The sequence below is a fragment of the Ranitomeya imitator genome, chromosome 2 (genome assembly GCF_032444005.1).
Source record: "Ranitomeya imitator isolate aRanImi1 chromosome 2, aRanImi1.pri, whole genome shotgun sequence".
NCBI lineage: Eukaryota > Metazoa > Chordata > Amphibia > Anura > Dendrobatidae > Ranitomeya > Ranitomeya imitator.
The window spans coordinates 377201458-377224719 of NC_091283.1; the positions used below are offsets into that span (position 1 = coordinate 377201458).

General features: G+C 47.3%; 1 protein-coding gene across 1 annotated transcript in view; it reads left to right on the top strand.

Annotated features, from left to right (window-relative positions):
• LOC138664029 (zinc finger protein 182-like) overlaps positions 1-23262 on the top strand; it is an 82192-nt gene that overhangs the window by 18896 nt on the left and 40034 nt on the right. Inside the window, exon 6 of the mRNA XM_069750436.1 lies at positions 4789-4879. Coding sequence (XP_069606537.1) covers positions 4789-4879 — 91 coding nt within the window. The remainder of the gene's footprint in view (positions 1-4788; positions 4880-23262) is intronic.

The window sequence follows — 23262 nt, forward strand, 5'->3', positions numbered from 1 at the left end:
ACACTCCCATCATTCAGCACAAAAAATTCCTACAACTCCTGTTTTATCTTATCTAAATCTATACTGTGCAGCCAGTTAGGGTGAATTTTCCACTCTCTCCTGTTCGCAGCCTGTGTCCCCATCAGTCGGAACTCCACCTCAATTGGACTATGGTCCTAGAGGGCCCTAGGTAAATATCTCACATCCCCCACCATCGTGTCCAACAGACGATTGTCTAGTGCCAGCTCAATTCTGGATAGAGTACTATGAGCCGGTGAATAACATGAATACCCCCTTTCCCCAACATGTCTAACTCTCCTAAGGTCAGTCATACCAACTTCGCGAATATAAGTCCCAAACGTAGTAATGTGTCCCACTGTCCTATTCTGGGAGTTTTTATTTTTATCCCAAAAGTCATCACATATATTATTAAGATCACCAATGATTAGAAATGGTATCGGGCCCCAACGTTCCACCCGTTCCAACACCTCTCTAATTTTCTTACTTGAGTATGGGGGCAGAATATACATTGCCGCTATACACATCAACACTCCATTTATTTTGCATTGCACCACCACATACTGACCATCCACATCCACCTGTACCATCACCTCTTCATACTGCACTCCCACAGGTACCAACACCGACACACCCCTAGAATACGTAGAGAAGGTAGAATGGTATGCCTTTTGGATCCAGCGCCTATTTAATACATCTACCTTCTCCCTCACTAAGTGCGTCTCCAGCAGACATATCATTGAGACTCTCTGTTCTCGAACATACTGCAGACTCGCCGCCCGCCGAGACTTATCCGCAAGGCCTCTCGCATTCCAACTCAATATTTTAATGCGGCCCCCCATCATGTGACTCATCATCCTTCATAGTATCTTCATTCCCAAGTATGAGCTGTCTAATCCCTCCCAACTCCCAACTTGCCCCCCTAACCCACCCAATACAACAGATTCTACCTCTCATCAAGAGTGGGGCTCCACCGCCCATTGCGAACACTCTCCCTTACTTTGCCCTCTCCACTCGCCTCCCTCTGCCGTGACGATCAGAATTTCCCACACGTTTAAAAAAAAAAAAAAAAACTCAACAGAGCATTCCAACTTATATAAATATGTAGATAAACTACAAAACAAACTTGCAGTACCCTGCGTAACCCTCCTCCCCTATACTTATTAACCGTTACTGTCCCCTCCGGCCAATCACTCAATATGGCCCAGCTCAGCCCTCAACAGTTGCTCATCCCTTTGGCAATTATGCTATTAAACGCAGATCCCTCCTCCAGCGACAGAGAAATAACTCCCATCCAGATCTCCCCGACATGTCAATCGCCTTTTTCCTTAAGTTTTTTAGCATTAGTATCAATCCACTGGGTAGCGTCCTCTGGAGTCAGGAAAAAATGGGTTTTATCAAAAGCCACCTCTCTCAACTTTGCAGGAAACAGCATAGAGTATTGCACTCCCAGCTCCCTCAGTTGTCTCTTGACTCCAGTGAACTTCATCCTCTGTTTCTGAACCCCAGCAGAATAATCCGGGTAAACAATCTTTTGACCTCCAGCCGTCAAATCCTCCATTTCTCTAGCCTTCCTGAGGATAATGTCTCTGTCCCTGTAATTCAGTATTTTGGCAAGCATGGTACGAGGATTCGCTCCTGGGGCAGGGGGCTGCGGCGGGGCCCTATGAGCTCTCTCAACAGCAAAAACTTTTGTCAGCACTGTGCCCCCAATTTTCTCCAGCAGCCAGCTTTCAATAAACTCCGTGGGGTTTCTCCGCTCAGTTTTTTCAGGCAGACCCACTATACGTATTTTATTCCTTCTGGATCTGTTTTCCAGATCCTCATTTTTGGCAGCGAGCTCTGACATTGCTTCGACGAACTTTTTCTCCACTTTTTGCAGTTTTACTATATGGTTTTCTGCCGTGTTCACCCTCTCCTCCACCACCCCCATACGTCTGTCCATCTCGTGCAGGGCTGAATTTATCTGTGCTGTTTCCCCTTTTACCTCCTGCATCTGAAGGGTCAGAGTATTTAGGGACTGCTTGCATGAGGAGACCAACGCAAAAACATCCCTGAGGGTCGGCTCCTCTTCCTGTATCAAATCTTCAGGTCCCCCTTTTGCCCCGCCATGCTGCTTTTCTCCCTCCTTTTCTGTACCTCATGCTTTGCAGCCAGGACCGCATCCTCCTCCTCCATACCCGCTCCAGCTCTGGTTCCTTGTTCTGCCTCCTCCGCAGCATCCACTCTGGCATACTGCTGAAGCTTCGCCGCCACCTCCATACGCCTCTGACATGCGGCGTTCTCCTTGTCAGCGTCTTCTCTGGCATCAGCGCCATCTTGGCTGGCTCCTGCATCGCCAGCACCCGCATCCTTTTGCCGCCGCCTGGTCATTGCCTCCAAAGCCGGGTCCACCGCTCAGCACCGCTTTGCTCCCCTGACCCTCAGCCAGCCGGTATGTGGCAGAAAAGTCCAGTCAGCAGCGTCTGCACAGAATAATAAGCCCTTTAGCAGCGGGAGCGCTCTTCTATGCGTCCGCTCACATGGCCAGCTAGGACACGTCCCCCTCCTTTATTAATCTCAATTAAACCATAGTTACTGCATCGTCTAATTCCACCGAAGCCCTCGGTCTATAATAAAAGTGAAATAAAAAAACAACAGTATACCATAACTGTCCCTCGTTCTGTCCCACGCTGTAATCCATGTCTGGGGGCTAAATAGTTTTCAGCCTGAAGGGTGCCAAGATGCGACCGTCCAGGCTGAAAACCACTGGTGAATGAGCTGCTGCGAGCGCAGCCTCAGTGACAAGCGGTGAAATCATCACTAGCATTTTCCCACGGTACTGAGGTCACCGCAGTTCAGCCCGGCCTCGATGATGTCACCGATGGTAAATGATGCTGTGCTTTCATCAGCTCATTCACCAGTGGTTCTCAGCCTGGACGGTCGCATCTTGGCACCGTCCAGGTTAAAAACTAACTATCCCCCAGACACGGATTACGCATGCATGGGACACAATTACAGACAGGTATGGAATATTGTTGTTTTGTTATTTTATTTTTATTACAGGAGATCGAGGGCTTCAGTGGAATTAGGCGAGGTTGTAAGTATGGTTTAATTGAGAATATTAAAGGAGTCAGTCATTTTTTTAATTAAAGGACTTTATTCTGGATGTGTCTTTATTTACCATCTAACTATAGGATTAGTAATGGAGAGATGTCTTAGACACTTCTCAATTACTATGCTTTGGGCTTGATGTCACCTGACAATGCAAAGATGAAATCAACCCCTCAAATATTAACCCCACTTGCCACTGCTACAGGGCAAGTGGGAAGAGTTGGGCAAAGCGCCAAAATTGACACATCTAATAGATGCAACTTTTTTAGGCAGCTGCAGGCTGCTGTTTTTAGGCTGGGGGGTCAATATCCATGACCCCTTACTAGCCTGAGAAAACTAGCCCCAAGCTGTGAGCTTTAGCAAGGCTGGTTGTCAAAAATGGGGGGGACCCCGCACCATTTTTTAAAATTATATATTTAAATAATTTTTAAAAATAGTGTGGGTACCCCTCTATTCTTGATAGTCAGCCATGCTGAAGCTAACAGCTGAGGGTTGCAGCCCCCAGCTGTGAGGTTTTCCTGGTTGGTTCAAGAAAATAGGGGGGAACCCACACCGGGGTTTTCATTCATTTATTTCGATATATTGCAGGCGGCGGGTGATGAATACCCTGATAATCCTCTCCTGCTGTCACTGTTATTAACAGCGCTGACCGCCGGTAGAGCAGGGGAGAATGAGAGCCGTCTTCAGCACCTGCCGCCGGGAAACGGCTCTTACTGTAGCTCTTCTTCCGCGGTGCTGATGTGTGTCGCACGGAGGACATCAATGTGTGTTCTCCATCTGTACGTGTGCAGTACGTTTTGCCGTCCGTGCTGATGGTAAAAAACGGACATGACTACGTGCGGGACACACGGTCCATGGAAACACACTGACGTGCACAGACCCATTGATTTGAATGGGAGTACATGTGTACCTGTCTCCGGTACGTGTGAAAACTGTCACCTCACATACCGGAGACATGAACGTGTGAAAGAGGTTTTATGATGTTGTGGTAGTTCACTCACGTGGTGGCACACTGAGGTAGGAAAAATGGGAACACCGTCTATTTAAATCATCGTTGATGTATTGTAAGGCAGCATAAACCAACTTGTGGGGAAAACAAATTCAGCCTTCTTGGCTAAAACAAAAACAAAACGATAAAAGAAAACTAAATTCTGCAGCACAGTCCATATGTTGTGGGTGGCACCCCGCTCTGGAGCAGGACAGGTTCAGTCTGTACTTGATGAGCCACAAAGCCTCTGGAGTCCTCTCTCCAGGCTAGCTGAACCCAGACTGTAGAGCTCGGTTATGTCAACCCAAGCCTGTAACTTCCCCATCATGTGATTGATCACATGATCATGTCCTCATACAGGTCCTGGCAGGTCTGCCAGGGGAGATAAAGTGGACCTTCTCCCACCCGCTCTGTGAAGGTCCACATAAAACCAGCCCTGTTTATACAACTTAACCCTCACAACACGTAGTGTGCTGGAGAAAAATGCTCTGGTTTCACACCACTGACGCCGTTAAGCGCAGTGACACATATCTCCCCTCTATCACCTTACCAGTGACTCTGTCACATTGTGTAGATGGCTGTGAACGTCTTGTGTTCAGTGTTGCTTTATCCACCAGTATTATATGTTTTATACTTGTGTAATGAGAACGGTGGAGATGCCAGGATTACAGCTGATCATCTGTCGGTGACTTTTATAATATTTGTTTCAGGGTGAAGATCTGACCCATATTAATACTACAGAGACATATGTGAGGGGGGATGAGCGGTGTAAAGAGGAGATTCCCACATATGGCTACCCAGGTGAGTAGTGACCACTAAATGCAGAGAAGTCACAGATTCTTCTCAGTCACCGGCTGTGGCTGCTTTATTGGTGGTGTAGTCCGGCCGTATTACCATGATCACCATTTTACCTCTAGACCACAACATTCTCCTACACCCAAAACTGTTCAAATGACTTTGGGCATTGAAAGCCCTTTTCTATAGAACTTACAACCTGGAGGATCCACCTACCCCCTGGGTTTAGGAGACGCTGTTACCTGCCCAGATCTGTGAACTACAAAGCCAAATGACAGCGTACGTAGAATGTGCTGACAAGTGAGAAATATATTATGATGAGAAAACGGAGGGTAATGATGCTGTTGGCTTCCAAAATCCCTGATGTGGGAAGAAGGAAAAAAATCAGGGCTTTGAAAAGCGCTGCCAAGTGCTGAGCCAGAAAGTTGGCTATCAAAACAAATGAACGTTAAAAAAAAAAAAAAACTTTTCATTTTAATATTCTACTCATTTCCGATGTGAACCAGCTCCTTCCTCAGGCATATACAAATGATACATTGTGGATGTTTTATATCCTCCAGAACGGCGTCACTGATCCAATTGCTTAATTCATTAATTAATCCGCGCCTATGGTGCAGTTTGTTGTATAGAATCCTTTCTTCATATACAAAACTATACAAATAGATGTAAAATGCATATCGGATGCACAATAAAATCCATATAACGAACAATATACGTACATGGAAAATCCTCCGGTTTAAGTGTGAATAGTTTAAAAATCCAATAGGATTCTCTATTCACAAGTCTTTGGGACCGATTAGACACACGTTCTGATATTTGTTCTGATATATTGAGTCTTAAACTGGTGGGATCTCGTTCATATTCTAAAGCGAATTTCCTAATATGTCTTTGGCTGTTCATCCTATTATGGATCGCTTGGGTCGTTTTTAGATCCCTGATATCGGATGAATCTCCCTTCTCTCCCTTCTGTGCTGCTGAATGTGATCATATGGTCCCTACAAGACCAAGTCCAGTCTTTCTGGCCAAACTTCGCTTTTATGATTGACAACATTGAATGTGCAGTGAGGCCAAGTGTGAATTTCTGGACAATAACAGCAGAGTTTCCTTTTATCCTGATTTTACAATTTCTTATAAAACCGACTAACTTCAGACAGGATTGTGATAAACTACATAATAATTAGTACACCGGCACCATGATGTATCTCTAAGTTGTGCGTGGCTGATGGCTGTAATATACAGTGGGCACGGAAAGTAGCGTAGAGAAAGTATTAGCGCCCCCATTTCAGGAGAGATTACTTCACAATCTGAATACCATAGGATTGAAAACATAATGTAATTTATGAGGTGGAGTGAATCCATGAAACCAGGGCTGGAGCCAACACATCTCCTGCAGGCGGGAATAAATGTACAGTGGGTACAGAAAGTATTCAGACCCCTTTACATTTTTCACTCTGTTTCATTGCAGCCATTTGGTAAATTCAAAAAAGTTCATTTTTTTCTCATTAATGTACATTCTGCACCCCATCTTGACTGAAAAAAACAGGAATGTAGTAATTTTTGCAAATTAATTAAAAACGAAAAACTGAACTATCACATGGTCATAAGTCTTCAGCCCCTTTGCTCAGTATTGAGGAGAAGCCCCTTTTTAGCTAGTACAGCCATGAGTCTTCTTGGGAATGATGCAACAAGTTTTTCACCCCTGGATTTGGGGATCCTCGGCCATTCTTCCTTGCAGATCCTCTCCAGTATGGTCAGGTGGGACGGTGAACGTTGGTGGACGCCATTTTCAGGTCTTTCCAGAGATGCTCAATTGGGTTTAGGTCAGGGCTCTGGCTGGGCCGGTCAAGAATGGTCACAGAGGTGTTCTGAAGCCGCTCCTTTGTTATTTTAGCTGTGTGCTCAGGGTCAATGTCTTGTTGGAAGGTGAATCTTCGGCCAAGTCTGAGGTCCAGAGCACTCTGGAAGAGGCTTTCATCCAGGATATCTCTGTACTTGGCCGCATTTATGTTTCCTTCAATGACAACCAGTCGTCCTGTCCCTACAGCTGAAAAACACCCCCATAACATGATGCTGCCACCACCATGCTTCACTGTTGGGATTGTATTGGGCAGGTGATGAGCAGTGCCTGGTTTTCTCCACACATACCGCTTAGAATTATCACTAAAAAGGTCTATCTTTGTCTCATCAGACCAGAGAATCTTATTTCTCATAGTCTGGGAGTCCTTCATGTGTTTTTTTTTAGCAATAGTCTCATGGAGACTATTGAAGCATGCCAAAAGTAAAACAAAAAAAAGTTTTTAAAAATATAAAAATTCAAATCAGCCCCTTTCGCCCATTCAAAATAAAACAATAAAAATAAAATCAAACATACACATATTTGGCGCCGCTCTATAAAAAAAAGGATTAATCTGATTGCTAAATGACATAGCGAGAAAAAAAGTCAAAACGCCAGAATTATGTTTTTTTGGTCGCCGCGACATTGCATTAAAATGCAACAATGGGCGATCAAAAGATCGTATCTGCACCAACATGGTGTCATGAAAAACGTCAGCTCAGCGCGCAAAAAAATAAGCCCTCACCCAACCCGAGATCACGAAAAATGAGACACTACGGGTATCAGATAATGGCGCAAATTTTATTTTTTAGCAAAGTCTTTTTGTTTGTTTTTTTTCACCACATAGATAAAAAAGAACCTAGACATGTTTGTTGTGTATGAACTCGTAATGACCTGGAGAATCATAATGGCAGGTCAGTTTAGTGAACGTAGCAAAAAAGCCAAACAAATGACAAGTGTGCGATTGCACTTTTATTTTTTAAATTTCACCGCACTTGGAATTTTTTCCCATTTTCTAGTACACAACATGGTAAAATCAATGGTGGCATTCAAAAGTACAACTCGTCCCGCAAAAACAAGTCCTCACATGGCCATATTGATGGAAAAAATGAAAAAGTTATCTCTCTGAGAAGAAGGGGAGTGAAAAACGAAAACGCTAAACTGAAAAAGGCTTCGGGGTTAATTAAACCCAGCTGGCCTCCAATGAAGGAATAGAACCATCTGAAGGAGGATCACAAGGAAATAGGAGAAGGAGAATATCGCGCACTGCTTATACTCACCTGCTCCTGGTGCGGTACCTGCACGTCTGTTTCCCGGCGCCGGCAGCTTCTTCCTGTAGTGAGCGGTCACATGGTACTGCCACTCCACCTCCCCTACCGACCACTGGGTATGACTCGAGTATAAGCTAAGAGGGGCAATTTCAGCCTAAAAAAATGGGCTGAAATTGTCGGCTTATACTCGAGTATATACGGTATTTAGGATTGAAAACAATGTAATTTATGACGTGGAGCGAATCCATGAAACCAGGGCTCGAGCCAACACATCTCCTGCAGGCGGGAATAAATATACAGTGGGTACAGAAAGTATTCAGAGTATTCAGTATTTTTCACTCTTTGTTTCATTGCAGCCATCCCATTGCATTACACCCCATCTCGACTGAAAACAAAACAGAAATGTAGAAATTTTTGCAAATTTAATATAAATGAAAAACTGAAATATCACATGGTCATAAGTATGCCGACCCTTTGCTCATACACTCATATTTAAAGGGCCACTGTCACCCCCCTGCAGCCGTTATAAACTAAAAGAGCCACCTTGTGCAGCAGTAATGCCGCATTCTAACTAGGTGGCTCTTTTAGTTTTGTGTTCAGCTATTACTAAAACAAAGCGTTTTGAAACTTTGCAAAAATACCTATCTTTGTCCACGGAGGCGGGTCCTCACTCCCCAGATTGAACGGTATTCTGCCGTCACTCCAATCTTCAGGGGCTTTCGGCGCTGCCCCTTCCGCGCTGTTTTCTTTTCAAATCCGGCACCTGCGCTGTGTAAATATTTGTGAGGCAGGCGCAGTAAGCTCTGGCGGTCTGACGTCCCAGCCAGGCTTGCAGACAGCGCCTGTGCTGGCTGTTATGACCTGGTGGTCAGGACAATAATGGACCTGGTGGTTAAGAGCACACGGAATGACCTGATAGTTACTGATAATAAAGGACGAGCTCTGGGACGTGGGAACTCTGCTGACCGCAATCCCTAATCCTATCAAACACACTAGAAATAGCCGTGGATTGCGCCTAACGCTCCCTATGCAACTCGGCACAGCCTAAGGAACTAGCTAGCCCTGAAGATAGAAAAATAAAGCCTACCTTGCCTCAGAGAAATTCCCCAAAGGAAAAGGCAGCCCCCCACATATAATGACTGTGAGTAAAGATGAAAATACAAACACAGAGATGAAATAGATTTAGCAAAGTGAGGCCCGACTTACTGAACAGACCGAGGATAGGAAAGGTTACTTTGCGGTCGGCACAAAAACCTACAAAAAGACCACGCAGAGAGCGCAACGGTGCGGAGGCGCTCCCTCTGCGTCCCAGAGCTTCCAGCAAGCAAGACAACAATAAATATAGCAAGCTGGACAGAAAAATAGCAAACCAACGAAATACAAGCTGGAACTTAGCTTCTGCTGGGAAGACAGGTCACAAGAACGATCCAGGAGTGAACTAGACCAATACTGGAACATTGACAGGTGGCATGGAGCAAAGATCTAAGTGGAGTTAAATAGAGCAGCAGCTAACGAATTAACCTCGTCACCTGTGGAAGGAAACTCAGAAACACCCACCAGAGGAAGTCCATGGACAGAACCAGCCGAAGTACCATTCATGACCACAGGAGGGAGCCCGACAACAGAATTCACAACAGTACCCCCCCCTTGAGGAGGGGTCACTGAACCCTCACCAGAGCCCCCAGGCCGACCAGGATGAGCCAAATGAAAGGCACGAACCAGATCGGCAGCATGAACATCAGAGGCAAAAACCCAGGAATTATCTTCCTGACCATAACCCTTCCACTTGACCAGGTACTGGAGTTTCCGTCTCGAAACACGAGAATCCAAAATCTTCTCCACCACATACTCCAACTCCCCCTCAACCAACACCGGGGCAGGAGGATCAACGGATGGAACCACAGGCACCACGTATCTCCGCAATAACGACCTATGGAACACATTATGGATGGCAAAAGAAGCAGGAAGGGCCAAACGAAATGACACAGGATTGATAACCTCAGAAATCTTATACGGACCAATGAAACGAGGCTTAAACTTAGGAGAGGAAACCTTCATAGGAACATAACGAGACGACAACCAAACCAAAGCCCCAACGCGAAGTCGGGGACCCACACAGCGCCGGCGGTTAGCGAAACATTGAGCCTTCTCCTGGGACAATGTAAAATTGTCCACCACATGAGTCCAAATCTGCTGCAACCTATCCACCACAGTATCTACACCAGGACAGTCCGAAGACTCAACCTGCCCTGAAGAGAAACGAGGATGGAAACCAGAATTGCAGAAAAACTGCGAAACCAAAGTAGCCGAGCTGGCCCGATTATTAAGGGCGAACTCGGCCAACAGCAAAAAGGACACCCAATCATCCTGATGAGCAGAAACAAAGCATCTCAGATATGTTTCCAAAGTTTGATTGGTTCGTTCGGTTTGGCCATTTGTCTGAGGATGGAAAGCCGAGGAAAAAGACAAATCAATGCCCATCCTAGCACAAAAGGATCGCCAAAACCTCGAAACAAACTGGGAACCTCTGTCACAAACGATGTTCTCCGGGATACCATGTAAACGAACCACATGCTGGAAAAATAATGGCACCAAATCAGAGGAGGAAGGCAATTTAGACAAAGGTACCAAATGGACCATCTTAGAAAAGCGATCACAAACCACCCAAATGACCGACATTTTTTGAGAGACGGGGAGATCCGAAATAAAATCCATAGAAATATGCGTCCAGGGCCTCTTCGGGACCGGCAAGGGCAAAAGCAACCAACTGGCACGAGAACAGCAGGGCTTAGCCCGAGCACAAGTCCCACAGGACTGCACAAAAGAACGCACATCCCGTGACAAAGAAGGCCACCAGAAGGATCTAGCCACCAAATCTCTGGTACCAAAGATTCCAGGATGCCCAGCCAACACTGAACAATGAATCTCAGAGATAACTCTACTAGTCCATCTATCAGGGACAAACAGTTTCTCCGCTGGGCAACGGTCAGGTCTATCAGCCTGAAATTTTTGCAGCACCCGCCGCAAATCAGGGGAGATGGCAGACAAAATTACCCCCTCTTTGAGAATACCCGCCGGCTCAGGAACACCCGGAGAGTCAGGCACAAAACTCCTTGACAGGGCATCAGCCTTCACATTCTTGGAGCCCGGAAGGTACGAAACCACAAAATCAAAACGGGAGAAAAATAACGACCATCGAGCTTGTCTAGGATTCAACCGTTTGGCAGACTCAAGATAAGTCAAATTCTTGTGATCTGTCAAGACCACCACGCGATGCTTGGCTCCTTCCAGCCAATGACGCCACTCCTCGAATGCCCACTTCATGGCCAACAACTCACGATTACCAACATCATAGTTACGCTCAGCAGGCGAAAACTTTCTAGAAAAGAAAGCACATGGCTTCATCACCGAGCCATCAGAACTTCTTTGCGACAAAACAGCCCCTGCTCCAATCTCAGAAGCATCAACCTCAACCTGAAACGGGAGCGAAACATCTGGCTGGCACAACACAGGGGCAGAAGAAAAATGACGCTTCAACTCCTGAAAAGCCTCTACAGCTGCAGAAGACCAATTGACCACATCAGCACACTTCTTGGTCAAATCAGTCAACGGTTTAGCAATACTAGAAAAATTATTGATGAAGCGCGGATAAAAATTAGCAAAGCCCAGGAACTTTTGCAGGCTCTTCACAGATGTCGGCTGAGTCCAATCGTAAATGGCCTGGACTTTAACAGGGTCCATCTCGATAGTAGAAGGGGAAAAAATGAACCCCAAAAATGAAACCTTCTGAACTCCAAAGAGACACTTTGACCCATCCAAAAACAAGGAATTCGCACGAAGGACCTGGAACATCCGAAAAGACCAAAATATCATCCAAATACACAATCAGGAATTTATCCAGGTACTCTCGGAAGATGTCATGCATAAAGGACTGAAATACTGATGGAGCATTGGAAAGCTCACGGAATGACCTGATAGTTACTGATAATAAAGGACGAGCTCTGGGACGTGGGAACTCTGCTGACCGCAATCCCTAATCCTATCAAACACACTAGAAATAGCCGTAGATTGCGCCTAACGCTCCCTATGCAACTCGGCACAGCCTAAGGAATTAGCTAGCCCTGAAGATAGAAAAATAAAGCCTACCTTCAGAGAAATTCCCCAAAGGAAAAGACGCCCCCCACATATAATGACTGTGAGTAAAGATGAAAATAAAAACACAGAGATGAAATAGATTTAGCAAAGTGAGGCCCGACTTACTGAACAGACCGAGGATAGGAAAGGTTACTTTGCGGTCAGCACAAAAACCTACAAAAAGACCACGCAGAGGGCGCAAAAAAGACCCTCCGCACCGACTCACGGTGCGGAGGCGACCCTCTGCGTCCCAGAGCTTCCAGCAAGCAAGACAACAATAAATATAGCAAGCTGGACAGAAAAATAGCAAACCAAAGAAATACAAGCTGGAACTTCGCTTCTGCTGGGAAGACAGGTCACAAGAACGATCCAGGAGTGAACTAGACCAATACTGGAACATTGACAGGTGGCATGGAGCAAAGATCTAAGTGGAGTTAAATAGAGCAGCAGCTAACGAATTAACCTCGTCACCTGTGGAAGGAAACTCAGAAACGCCCACCAGAGGAAGTCCATGGACAGAACCAGCCGAAGTACCATTCATGACCACAGGAGGGAGCCCGACAACAGAATTCACAACAGCTGGCAGTGCGACCACCCACCTCGGTAATCCCTGCCCCACACTGTGTTATGCATTGTGCACAGTGCGGGGTTAGGATTCCTGGGCATGCGCACTGCGCTTCTCAGCCTGTCACCCACGTCCCCCGCCTTACAGCGTCTTTATACTGTAATCAGCTGATCGTGCCTCCTCCTTCCCCCGGTGGGATGATAGACGGCTGGGAGGCGGTTGTGTCTGGGGACAAAAGACGTACCCCCCAGACTCAATACAGGTATGGCACACAATTTATAAAAGTGAATATTTCAGCGTTATTAGGGAACAAAAACATAAGAGCCACCTGTATTACAAAAATAAAGCCACGGAGGCGGGTCTGAAGCCTCCTCTGTGAAGCGCCCGACTGCCGTCAGTCATCTCTTCTGGGGCGATGGTCGCCGCCCCCTGCGCGCTGTTCTTCTTAAATCCAGCGCCTGCGCTGTGCATGCCTGCCTGGGGCAGGCGCATTGAGAATTGCCAGTCATAGCTCAATGCCGGGTTCCTGACGGCGCCTGTGCAGGCAGCGCAGCCACCCTGTTACTGAATCCCCGCCCCGCACTGTGTTATGCATTATGCACAGTGCGGGGCTGGGATTCCTGGGCAGATTCCTGCACAGACCGACGCTGGAAGGCAGGGAACCTGGGGGAGCGTCTGACAAGCGCAGTGCGCATGCCCAGGAATCCCAGCCCCGCACTGTGCATAATGCATAACAGGGTGGCCGCACTGCCCGCACAGGCGCAGTCAGGAACCCGGCATCTGAGCTATGACTGCCAATTCTCAATGCGCCTGCCCCAGGCAGGCACGCACAGCGCAGGCGCCGGATTTAAGAAGAACAGAAGAGATGAGTGACGGCAGTCAGGCGCTTCACAGAGGAGGCTTCAGACCCGCCTCCGTGTACAAAGACAGGTATTTTTGAAAAGTTTCAAAGCGCTTTATTTTAGTAATACATGAGCACAAAACTAATTGTTAGAATGCAGCAGCATTACTGCTGCACAAGGTGGCTCTCTTAGTTTATAACGGCTGGAGGGGGTGACAGTGGCCCTTTAAACAGTATAATAGTCATCAGTCCCCCAGTGCCCCCTCACCTACGTCAGCCCTCGTAATACACTCAAACTCTCCCATTCACCTCCACAGTGCCCTGTCTCCCTCCCACTATACCATCACCCTCTCTCATTTACCCCCACAGTGCCCTGTCCCCCTGCGCACCCACAATAACCCCTATCGTTTCACATTTACCCCACAGTGCCCTGTCCTCCTCTCCCACTTCAGCCCCTACAATACCACAATCCTCTCACATTCACCCCCACAGTCACCATGATATGCCTAAACCGAATTACTCTAACAAGCTCCATCCCCTCTTACTGATGAAGTTTTCAGGCAGTGAGGAGAACCAGGAAGTGTCCAGAGAGATGCAAGGAGGGCACTAGGACCCAGCGTGCCTCAGCCAAACCAAGCCTGCACAGCCAGAATGTAACTGCATCTGCTGCTGCCAGCCAGGAAGAGACTTCTTGGGTGAGACCACATCGCACTCTGAACGGAGGGGGGCTCTGCAGCAGGCATTGTGCTGCTCTCTCCCTGACACCTCAGACTCGGCAGTGGATCTCCTGGTGGGCCCCTTCAGGTTACTGGGCCCGGGGCAATGGCCCCCTCTACCCCCCCAGTAGCTATGCTACTGGGCCATAATCAGCATTTGTGGAGCATTATATGGGGCAAATGTCTGTATGGAGCATCTTATGGGGCCATAATCAGCATTTGTGCAGCATTATATGGGGTGTATTTTGTATGGAGCATCTTATGGGGCCATAATCAGCATTTGTGCAGCATTATATGGGGTGTATTTTGTATGGAGCATCTTATGGGGCCCATCATAAACTGTATGGAGCATTTTATGGGGTGTATTTTGTATGGAGCATATTATGGGACCCATAATGAACTGTATGGAGCATTATATGGGGCTCCTGATTCAATATGGATATTCAAAAACCCTTAACCTACTGATGTCTCAATTAATTTTACTTTTATTGGTATCTATTTTTATTTTTGACAATTACCGGTAGCTGCTGCATTTTCCACCCTAGGCTTATACTCGAGTCATTAAGTTTTCTCAGTTTTTGTGTGTCAAAATTAGGGGTCTCGGCTTATACTCGGGTCGGCTTATACTCGAGTATATACGTTAATTTGGATTGTGCAGTAATCTCTCCTGAAATGTGGGCGCTAACTTTCTCTACTCTACTAGTCAGGACTCATACCGTAGTAGCTCCAGTAGTCCACCATGAATGAGTGCAACTCCGGTTTAGTGTTGGAGTTCTCCCCTCATACATATGTTGTTGTTGAGGATGTAACTTTTTTTTTTTATACATGTTCATTCTGCATGATAGTTTGATTGTGGTGGGATCGGCCTGCCTCACTTATCTGAGTCTGTAACTCCCTGGAAGTGTTTAGAAAAAGGTTTCAGTTACCAAATACCTGAGATCTAAATTTAAGATCCCTCAGCTCTGCACTATTATAAAAAGTTCTATTTAAATGTCTAATATTTCTTCTTGACATTTATCTGTCAGAAAATATTGGTCCTTACGATAGTTTATACTGCTTAGAGCCACCAAGTCCCATACCGATAGTTTATATTGCTTAGAGCCACCGAGTCCCATACTCCAATTTCTCCAGAGAAGTTTCACCACTACTCATTTTTTTTCCTGAGGATGATTGTTCAGCTTGATCATTTCAGTAGATGTGTAATTGTCTATAGTCACAGTTTTGCCCATTACCCTTTAACTTCTTTAACCCCTCTACATGGATTTTGTCACGATATTGTATGAAATATCATATAAGTTTAGTTTCTCTTGTCAGCCCAGGATGTGGGCTAAAAAACCCCCCTTCCCTTTCACTGAGGCAAGACCTTGCCTTGCCAATGTATGTGGGGGAGTTTTATTGAAGAGAGGAATTTACGAAAGGCATAGCTGCATTGGAAAGCTTTGCCAGCTAGAACTGGATTAGAAGACTCTAGAATCCATGAGGGTCCTTTGTCCTGTTATTGTAAGATATTAGACAAACGATTTAAGATGGGAGAATAATAAATACATATTTGGAATCTCTAGAAAATATATATAAAAAATGGTGGCGCAAAGTGTCACCGCTATTAATAGTTCCAGCAGCAATACCAATAAACTTCCACCTTTAAGTTTGTCAAAAAATGAATACAAAACAAATAAATATGTATATACAGGTCCTTCTCAAAAAATTAGCATATAGTGTTAAATTTCATTATTTACCATAATGTAATGATTACAATTAAACTTTCATATATTATAGATTCATTATCCACCAACTGAAATTTGTCAGGTCTTTTATTGTTTTAATACTGATGATTTTGGCATACAACTCCTGATAACCCAAAAAACCTGTCTCAATAAATTAGCATATTTCACCCATCCAATCAAATAAAAGTGTTTTTTAATAACAAACAAAAAAACCAACAAATAATAATGTTCAGTTATGCACTCAATACTTGGTCGGGAATCCTTTGGCAGAAATGACTGCTTCAATGCGGCGTGGCATGGAGGCAATCAGCCTGTGACACTGCTGAGATGTTATGGAGGCCCAGGATGCTTCAATAGCGGCCTTAAGCTCATCCAGAGTGTTGGGTCTTGCGTCTCTCAACTTTCTCTTCACAATATCCCACAGATTCTCTATGGGGTTCAGGTCAGGAGAGTTGGCAGGCCAATTGAGCACAGTAATACCATGGTCAGTAAACCATTTACCAGTGGTTTTGGCACTGTGAGCAGGTGCCAGGTCGTGCTGAAAAATGAAATCTTCATCTCCATAAAGCATTTCAGCCGATGGAAGCATGAAGTGCTCCAAAATCTCCTGATAGCTAGCTGCATTGACCCTGCCCTTGATGAACCACAGTGGACCAACACCAGCAGCTGACATGGCACCCCACACCATCACTGACTGTGGGTACTTGACACTGGACTTCAGGCATTTTGGCATTTCCTTCTCCCCAGTCTTCCTCCAGACTCTGGCACCTTGATTTCTGAATGACATGCAAAATTTGCTTTCATCAGAAAAAAGTACTTGGGACCACTTAGCAACAGTCCAGTGCTGCTTCTCTGTAGCCCAGGTCAGGCGCCTCTGCCGCTGTTTATGGTTCAAAAGTGGCTTTACCTGGGGAATGCAGCACCTGTAGCCCATTTCCTGCACACGCCTGTGCACGGTGGCTCTGGATGTTTCCACACCAGACTCAGTCCACTGCTTCCTCAGGTTCCCCAAGGTCTGGAATCGGTCCTTCTCCACAATCTTCCTCAGGGTCCGGTCTCCTCTTCTCGTTGTACAGCGTTTTCTGCCACATTGTTTCCTTCCAACAGACTTACCATTGAGGTGCCTTGATACAGCACTCTGGGAACAGCCTATTTGTTGAGAAATTTCTTTCTGGGTCTTACCCTCTTGCTTGAGGGTGTCAATGATGGCCTTCTTGACATCTGTCAGGTCGCTAGTCTTACCCATGATGGGGGTTTTGAGTAATGAACCAGGCAGGGAGTTTATAAAAGCCTCAGGTATCTTTTGCATGTGTTTAGAGTTAATTAGTTGATTCAGAAGATTAGGGTAATAGGTCGTTTAGAGAACCTTTTCTTGATATGCTAATTTATTGAGACAGGTTTTTTGGGTTATCAGGAGTTGTATGCCAAAATCATCAGTATTAAAACAATAAAAGACCTGACAAATTTCAGTTGGTGGATAATGAATCTATAATATATGAAAGTTTAATTGTAATCATTACATTATGGTAAATAATGAAATTTAACACTATATGCTAATTTTTTGAGAAGGACCTGTACACGCAGGTTATATATACAGGTATGCGCATACCTGTATATATAACCTGCGTGTATATACATATTTGGAATCTCCCTCGGTGGATCTGTCAACTGCTGTAAACATGAGCTTCTAACTCCATCAGGTAAAAAAGTTTGGATTTCTCTGTAATTATGCATCACAAATAGGACATATTTGATCTCATTAGAATGCCCACGTTAATACGAGATGAATGCTGTTTGTTATGATTATGACATGTTCTGTAGCGGAGATACAGCTATTAGAGTAACTTGTGTTAGAGTTACCAAGACTGAAGAAAGAGGAGGGCAATCTTAACTCAGCCCTTTCTGTGATGTCACAGGCTGCAGGTTATAAGTTTCTGGCAGGCTTCCAGCAGTCAGTTTTTTATCTGAAGAGCCCTGACTGCAAGTCCTAATGCACTGGGACGTATGGGAACTCCACTAGCCTGGTTGCCTGCAATGCTCTGAACACATGTAAGTGTTGCTTTCTCATGTTATTCCCTGTTTTTTTATAATTACCTTGTACATATTTGCAATTGTCTCCTTTTGTAACATCCTTGTAATATTTTTCTATAAACACTGCCTAAACTTTATGGAGTATAATATTTAATACTAGTTCGTTCTTCCTGTTCTAAAACGTACCCCTGTCTCCTGAAGGGAATTACGCTACTGTTTTGGGTTAGCTTCGGACCCGTTTAATCGAAGCTGGTGGCAGCAATACCGTGTGCAGGCCTTTGGGTGTCAATGTAGCGACTGCGGCGTTGATAATTATTGTTCCTGCCTGAGCGGGAGTAGTTTATCGCGTCGCTGCATCATGCCCAATAGCCAGTACATAGCAGGCAGCCTTTCTGGGACTAATCACCCTAGGTGCAGTACCTAATCTGACCTGACAGAAAGGGGGGCGCCAGAGAGCTGCAAGGTTTAAGTGGAACTGTAAGCGGGATACACATAAATCCCTGCAGTTCGTGGTATATTGAAGAGCAGTGGGATACCTAAAATAAGCCCCTGCTGTAAACTAAGAGGTCAATAGCCTTGTTTGTGTTTTTTTTTTTTCATCGCATTGTAGCAGTGGAGGAATAGCTAAGATAAGCCCCCTGCACATGTGATAGCCGTCTGTTGGCCTAAAGTCACCCCAATCCGTGACGTAGGGGTGACGGTCACGGTGTGAATCCGTGACATATTGGTGGCAGCGGTCAGGAATCTCTGTGGGGTTTATGACAAAGTGGTGGCAAGGCGGTGGGATATTAGAGCATTAGTGATTTGGTTTCAGCAATCATTCCTCTCACTAAAAACTTGCAGAAAGTTCTTGCGAGGACTGCGCAAATAAGTTTGGAGAACGAACTCAGTGTTTATTAGTCCTGAGACAATTGTGTGTACTGGTAATTATCCCTTCCCTTTCTCTTCATTTTTCTGTCCTATCTTTTATTTGGCAACCATGGTTGTGCTGGGAGAAACCTTTTATGAGCAGCAGACCAGAGACACCCTTATTGCCCTATGCAAGTCACCGCACATTGACTATGCAGGCAAAAACAAAAGCCAACTGGTCGCAGTTCTGGTGCAATGGGAAGCCGCTCTAGACCACTCTCAGAGCCCAGTGGCCGCAGAAGCCAGCACAAGCGAACATGGTGCTGCAGCAGAGGTCCAACCACTGAATGCTGGCTCTGTTAGCAATCCGGGCGAGTTGGACCCCCACCTGCAGGCGGCCTTGAAAGAATTCCCCACTGACGACCATGAGGGACATCGGCAGCTGATCCAGCAATACCAGGAGCGAGCCAAGCAAGAGGCCCAGCGAGCCGAGCGAGAGGCCCAGGTCCAGCGAGCCGAGCGATAGGCCCAAGCCGAGCGGGAGTACCAGCTGCAGATGGCCCGACTGCAAATGCAGGGGTTGTCCCAGTCCAGCCGTGAGCCCAGCAGCGCTCAGACACCGAAGCCCCGGCCCGATCACTTCCCTGTTATGGAAAAGGACGGGGACTTGGACACTTTTCTGCGGGCCTTTGAGAAAGCCTGCAGACAGTACCAGCTGCCTACAGAACAATGGGCACGATACCTGACACCAGGGCTGAGAGGCAAAGCTCTGGAGGCGTTTGCTGCCCTCCCTCAAGAACAAGATGGTGACTATGAGGCCATCAAGCAGGCTAAGATAGCCAAGTACCAGCTTACACCCGAGGTGTACCATAGAAAGTTCCGGACCCTCCAACGTGGCCCACACGACAGTTACAGTGATGTGGTGCATGGACTGGGGACCCACTTTGACCAGTGGACCCAAGGACTGTCAGTGACCACCTTTGCACAGCTGCGAGACTTGATGATCAAAGACCAGTTCTTCCATCTTTGCCCAGCTGAGGTGCGACAGTTCGTGATGGACAGAGAGCCCAAAGACGTGACGAAAGCAGCGCAGATTGCCGATGCCTATGAGGCCAACCGTAGATCAGAAGTGCGGAAGCCAGTCACCACCAGCTGGAGAGGGGGTAAGCCTGCATCCAACGCCAGTACCCCTGCCAGCCAACACACCAGAGGTCCTGTCCCCGTAGCCAACAGCATCAGACCTACCACCGAACCTCGCCAGTGTTACGTCTGCAAGCGGCCTGGTCATATCAGTCCCAACTGTCCAGACAAGCAGAAGAACCCCTCATCCAAGGCCCCAGGGCCTAATGCAGCAGTTCTCTTGGGGGGATTGGGGACATCAGCTGTCCCTTACCGATGGCCCGGGTTTATATTGATTGGGGTGCTGGGAGCGGGGTGAAGGAAGTGGGGCTGTGATAATTTGCCCACTGATGTTTTGTTGGGGACTGATTTGGGGAGGATGGTTGCATACTACATCCCTGACACCCCTCCCCGATCTGCTAATAAGGGTAACGTTAACCCTGATGATGATGATGATGGGAAATCGCATGTGTTACCTGACCATGCTTTATCCAGTAATGATGCCTGTGATAACCATTTTTTTTTGCCTAAGATTGATGGTGAAAATGTTGTACCTGTGCCAACTGAACCTGATAATGATTTTTCTGTGAAGGTTAATGTGTCCATAGGTACAGGAGTGCTCAGCCACGTCGCTCTGCGGAGTGAGACGGCTGAGGAACCCCTAGCAGGGGCAAGTGTCGGTGCTACAGGAAATGGGGAGATACATGGGAACCGTGAGGAAGGTGATGCCATGCAATTGACCAGTGCCACTGTGGAAGGTAACTGGCCCATAAGTAGCAATGCTCCTGAGGTAATGGGGGTGGATGGGGAGGTAGAGCCCATAGCAGTGTCGGCTGATGGGTCTGTAGAAATCCCCGGGGAGACAGCCTACGTAGCTGCTGTCACCCGCCGTCAGAGTGCCTGGAACGCAGATAACTGTCTGCCTTCCGGACCCTCCTCAGTCATCAGTGTGACTGAACCAGACGTGGACCCAGAACAGGTCCCAGAGGGTTCCCGTGGGGAAGGGACCCTGACATCGCTTCTGGCTTCCCCTAGCCAGGAGTTTCAGGCCGCTCTGCATACTGATGCGAGCCTAGAGCGTTTGAGACAACTCGCCGAGACGCGCACCTCCGAGACTGATAAGGAGAAGGTGTTCTGGGAACAAGGAAGGTTGTACCGGTAGACAGTACCCGGAAAATCGCAAAAGGAGTGGTTGAGGGAAAGACAGCTGGTCGTCCCGAAGCAATTCTGGGGTGAGTTGTGGTGAGTTGTTACGGATTGCCCATGAGATCCCGCTAGCTGGACACTTGGGGATCAGCAAAACAAAGGCCCGGCTGTCTCGAGACTTCTATTGGCCTAAGATGGGGACAGATGTGTCAAACTACTGCCGCTCCTGTGTCACCTGTTAAAGAGTGGGGAAGGCAAGGCCTGCTCTTAAGGCTCCCCTGATCCCTTTGCCAGTGATAGAGGAGCCTTTCCAGAGGATCGCGGTGGACATTGTGGGCCCGCTGGCCGTCCCCAGCAGCTCTGGAAAGCGATACATCCTTACTGTGGTAGACTACGCTACCTGGTACCCAGAGGCAGTAGCTCTGTCGTCAACTAGGGCAGATAAGGTGGCGGATGCAATGTTGGCTATCTTTGCTCGTGTAGAATTTCCCAGGGAGATGCTCACTGATCAAGGGACCCAATTCATGTCTCGCCTAATGGAGGCTCTCTGTAAGAGAATGCAGGTGAAGCACCTGGTATCGAGTGCGTATCACCCACAGACCAATGGCTTGTGTGAACGCTTCAATGGTACCCTCAAACAGATGCTACGCATGCTGGTTGAGACACAAGGGCATGACTGGGAGCGGTACCTCCAACACCTTCTATTCGCTTACCGAGAGGTTCCGCAGGCCTCGACGGGGTTCTCCCCCTTCGAGCTCCTGTACGGCAGGCGAGTCCGGGGACCCCTTGGGTTGGTAAGAGAATCCTGGGAAGAGGAGCCGAACCCTTCTGAAGTGTCCATAGTGGAGTATGTCATGCGCTTCCGTGACAAGATGCAGACCTTGACGCAGTTGGTACATGACAACATGACGCAGGCTCAGGCTGATCAGAAGCACTGGTACGACCAGATCACCCAGGAGCGGACCTACCACGTGTGTCAAAAAGTGTGGGTGCTGGTCCCCGTACCAACGGATAAGCTTCAGGCAGCCTGGGAGGGCCCGTACGTCGTACACCAACAGCTCAACCCGGTCACCTACGTGGTCACGCTTGACCATGCTCAGGGTAGGCAAAAGGCCTTTCACGTCAACATGATGAAGGCTCATCACGAATGTGAACCTTTCATCCTACCGGTCTGCAGCTTACCCGAAGACGGGGAGGAAGACACCCTCCTGGACATGCTGGCCCAAGCCAAGGCCCGTGGGTCCATTGAGGACGTGGAGGTAAGCGCCTTGCTAACTGAACCACATCGGTTGCAGTTGCAAACCACACTGGAACCCTTCCGGGTCGTGTTCTCCAACCGACCTGGGATGACTGAGTTAGCAGTCCACGAGGTGGACACCGGGAATCACGCCCCACTACGACGAACACCCTATCGAATCTCTGACCAGGTGCAGCAGATTATGTGCCAGGAGATCGATGAGATGTCACAGCTGGGAGTGATTCGACGGTCAAAGAGCACGTGGGCCTCACCTGTAGTTCTCGTGCCAAAGAAGGACTGGACCACCCGTTTCTGCGTGGACTACAGGGGGCTCAACGCCATTACAGCCTCTGATGCGCACCCAATGCCGCGCATCGAGGAGCTGCTTGAGAAGTTAGCTGGCGCAAAATACCTGACAATAATGGATATGAGTCGAGGATACTAGCAGATTCCCCTGAGCCCCAAGGCTCAGGAGAAGTCTGACCGTTATCACACCCTTTGGACTGTACGAGTCCACGATCATGCCCTTCGGCATGAAGAATGCCCCTGCCACTTTCCAGCGGATGGTCAACCTCCTGCTTCAGGGACTGGAGAAGTACGCAGTGGCGTACTTGGATGACATTGCCATTTTCAGTCCCTCCTGGAAGGAACACCTGCAGCATCTCGAGGAGGTGCTCAGGCGAATTCACCAAGCAGGACTGACTATCAAGCCCGGAAAGCGCCAGATGGGCATGAGGGAGGTCCACTACCTGGGTCACCGGGTAGGCGGAGGCACCCTAAACCCAGAGCCTGAGAAAGTGGGTGCGATCGTGAACTTGCCCACTCCTGCGACCAAGAAACAGGTGATGTCTTTCCTGGGCACTGCAGGGTACTATATGTGCTTCGTACAACACTATAGTAGCCTGGCAAAACCTTTGACAGA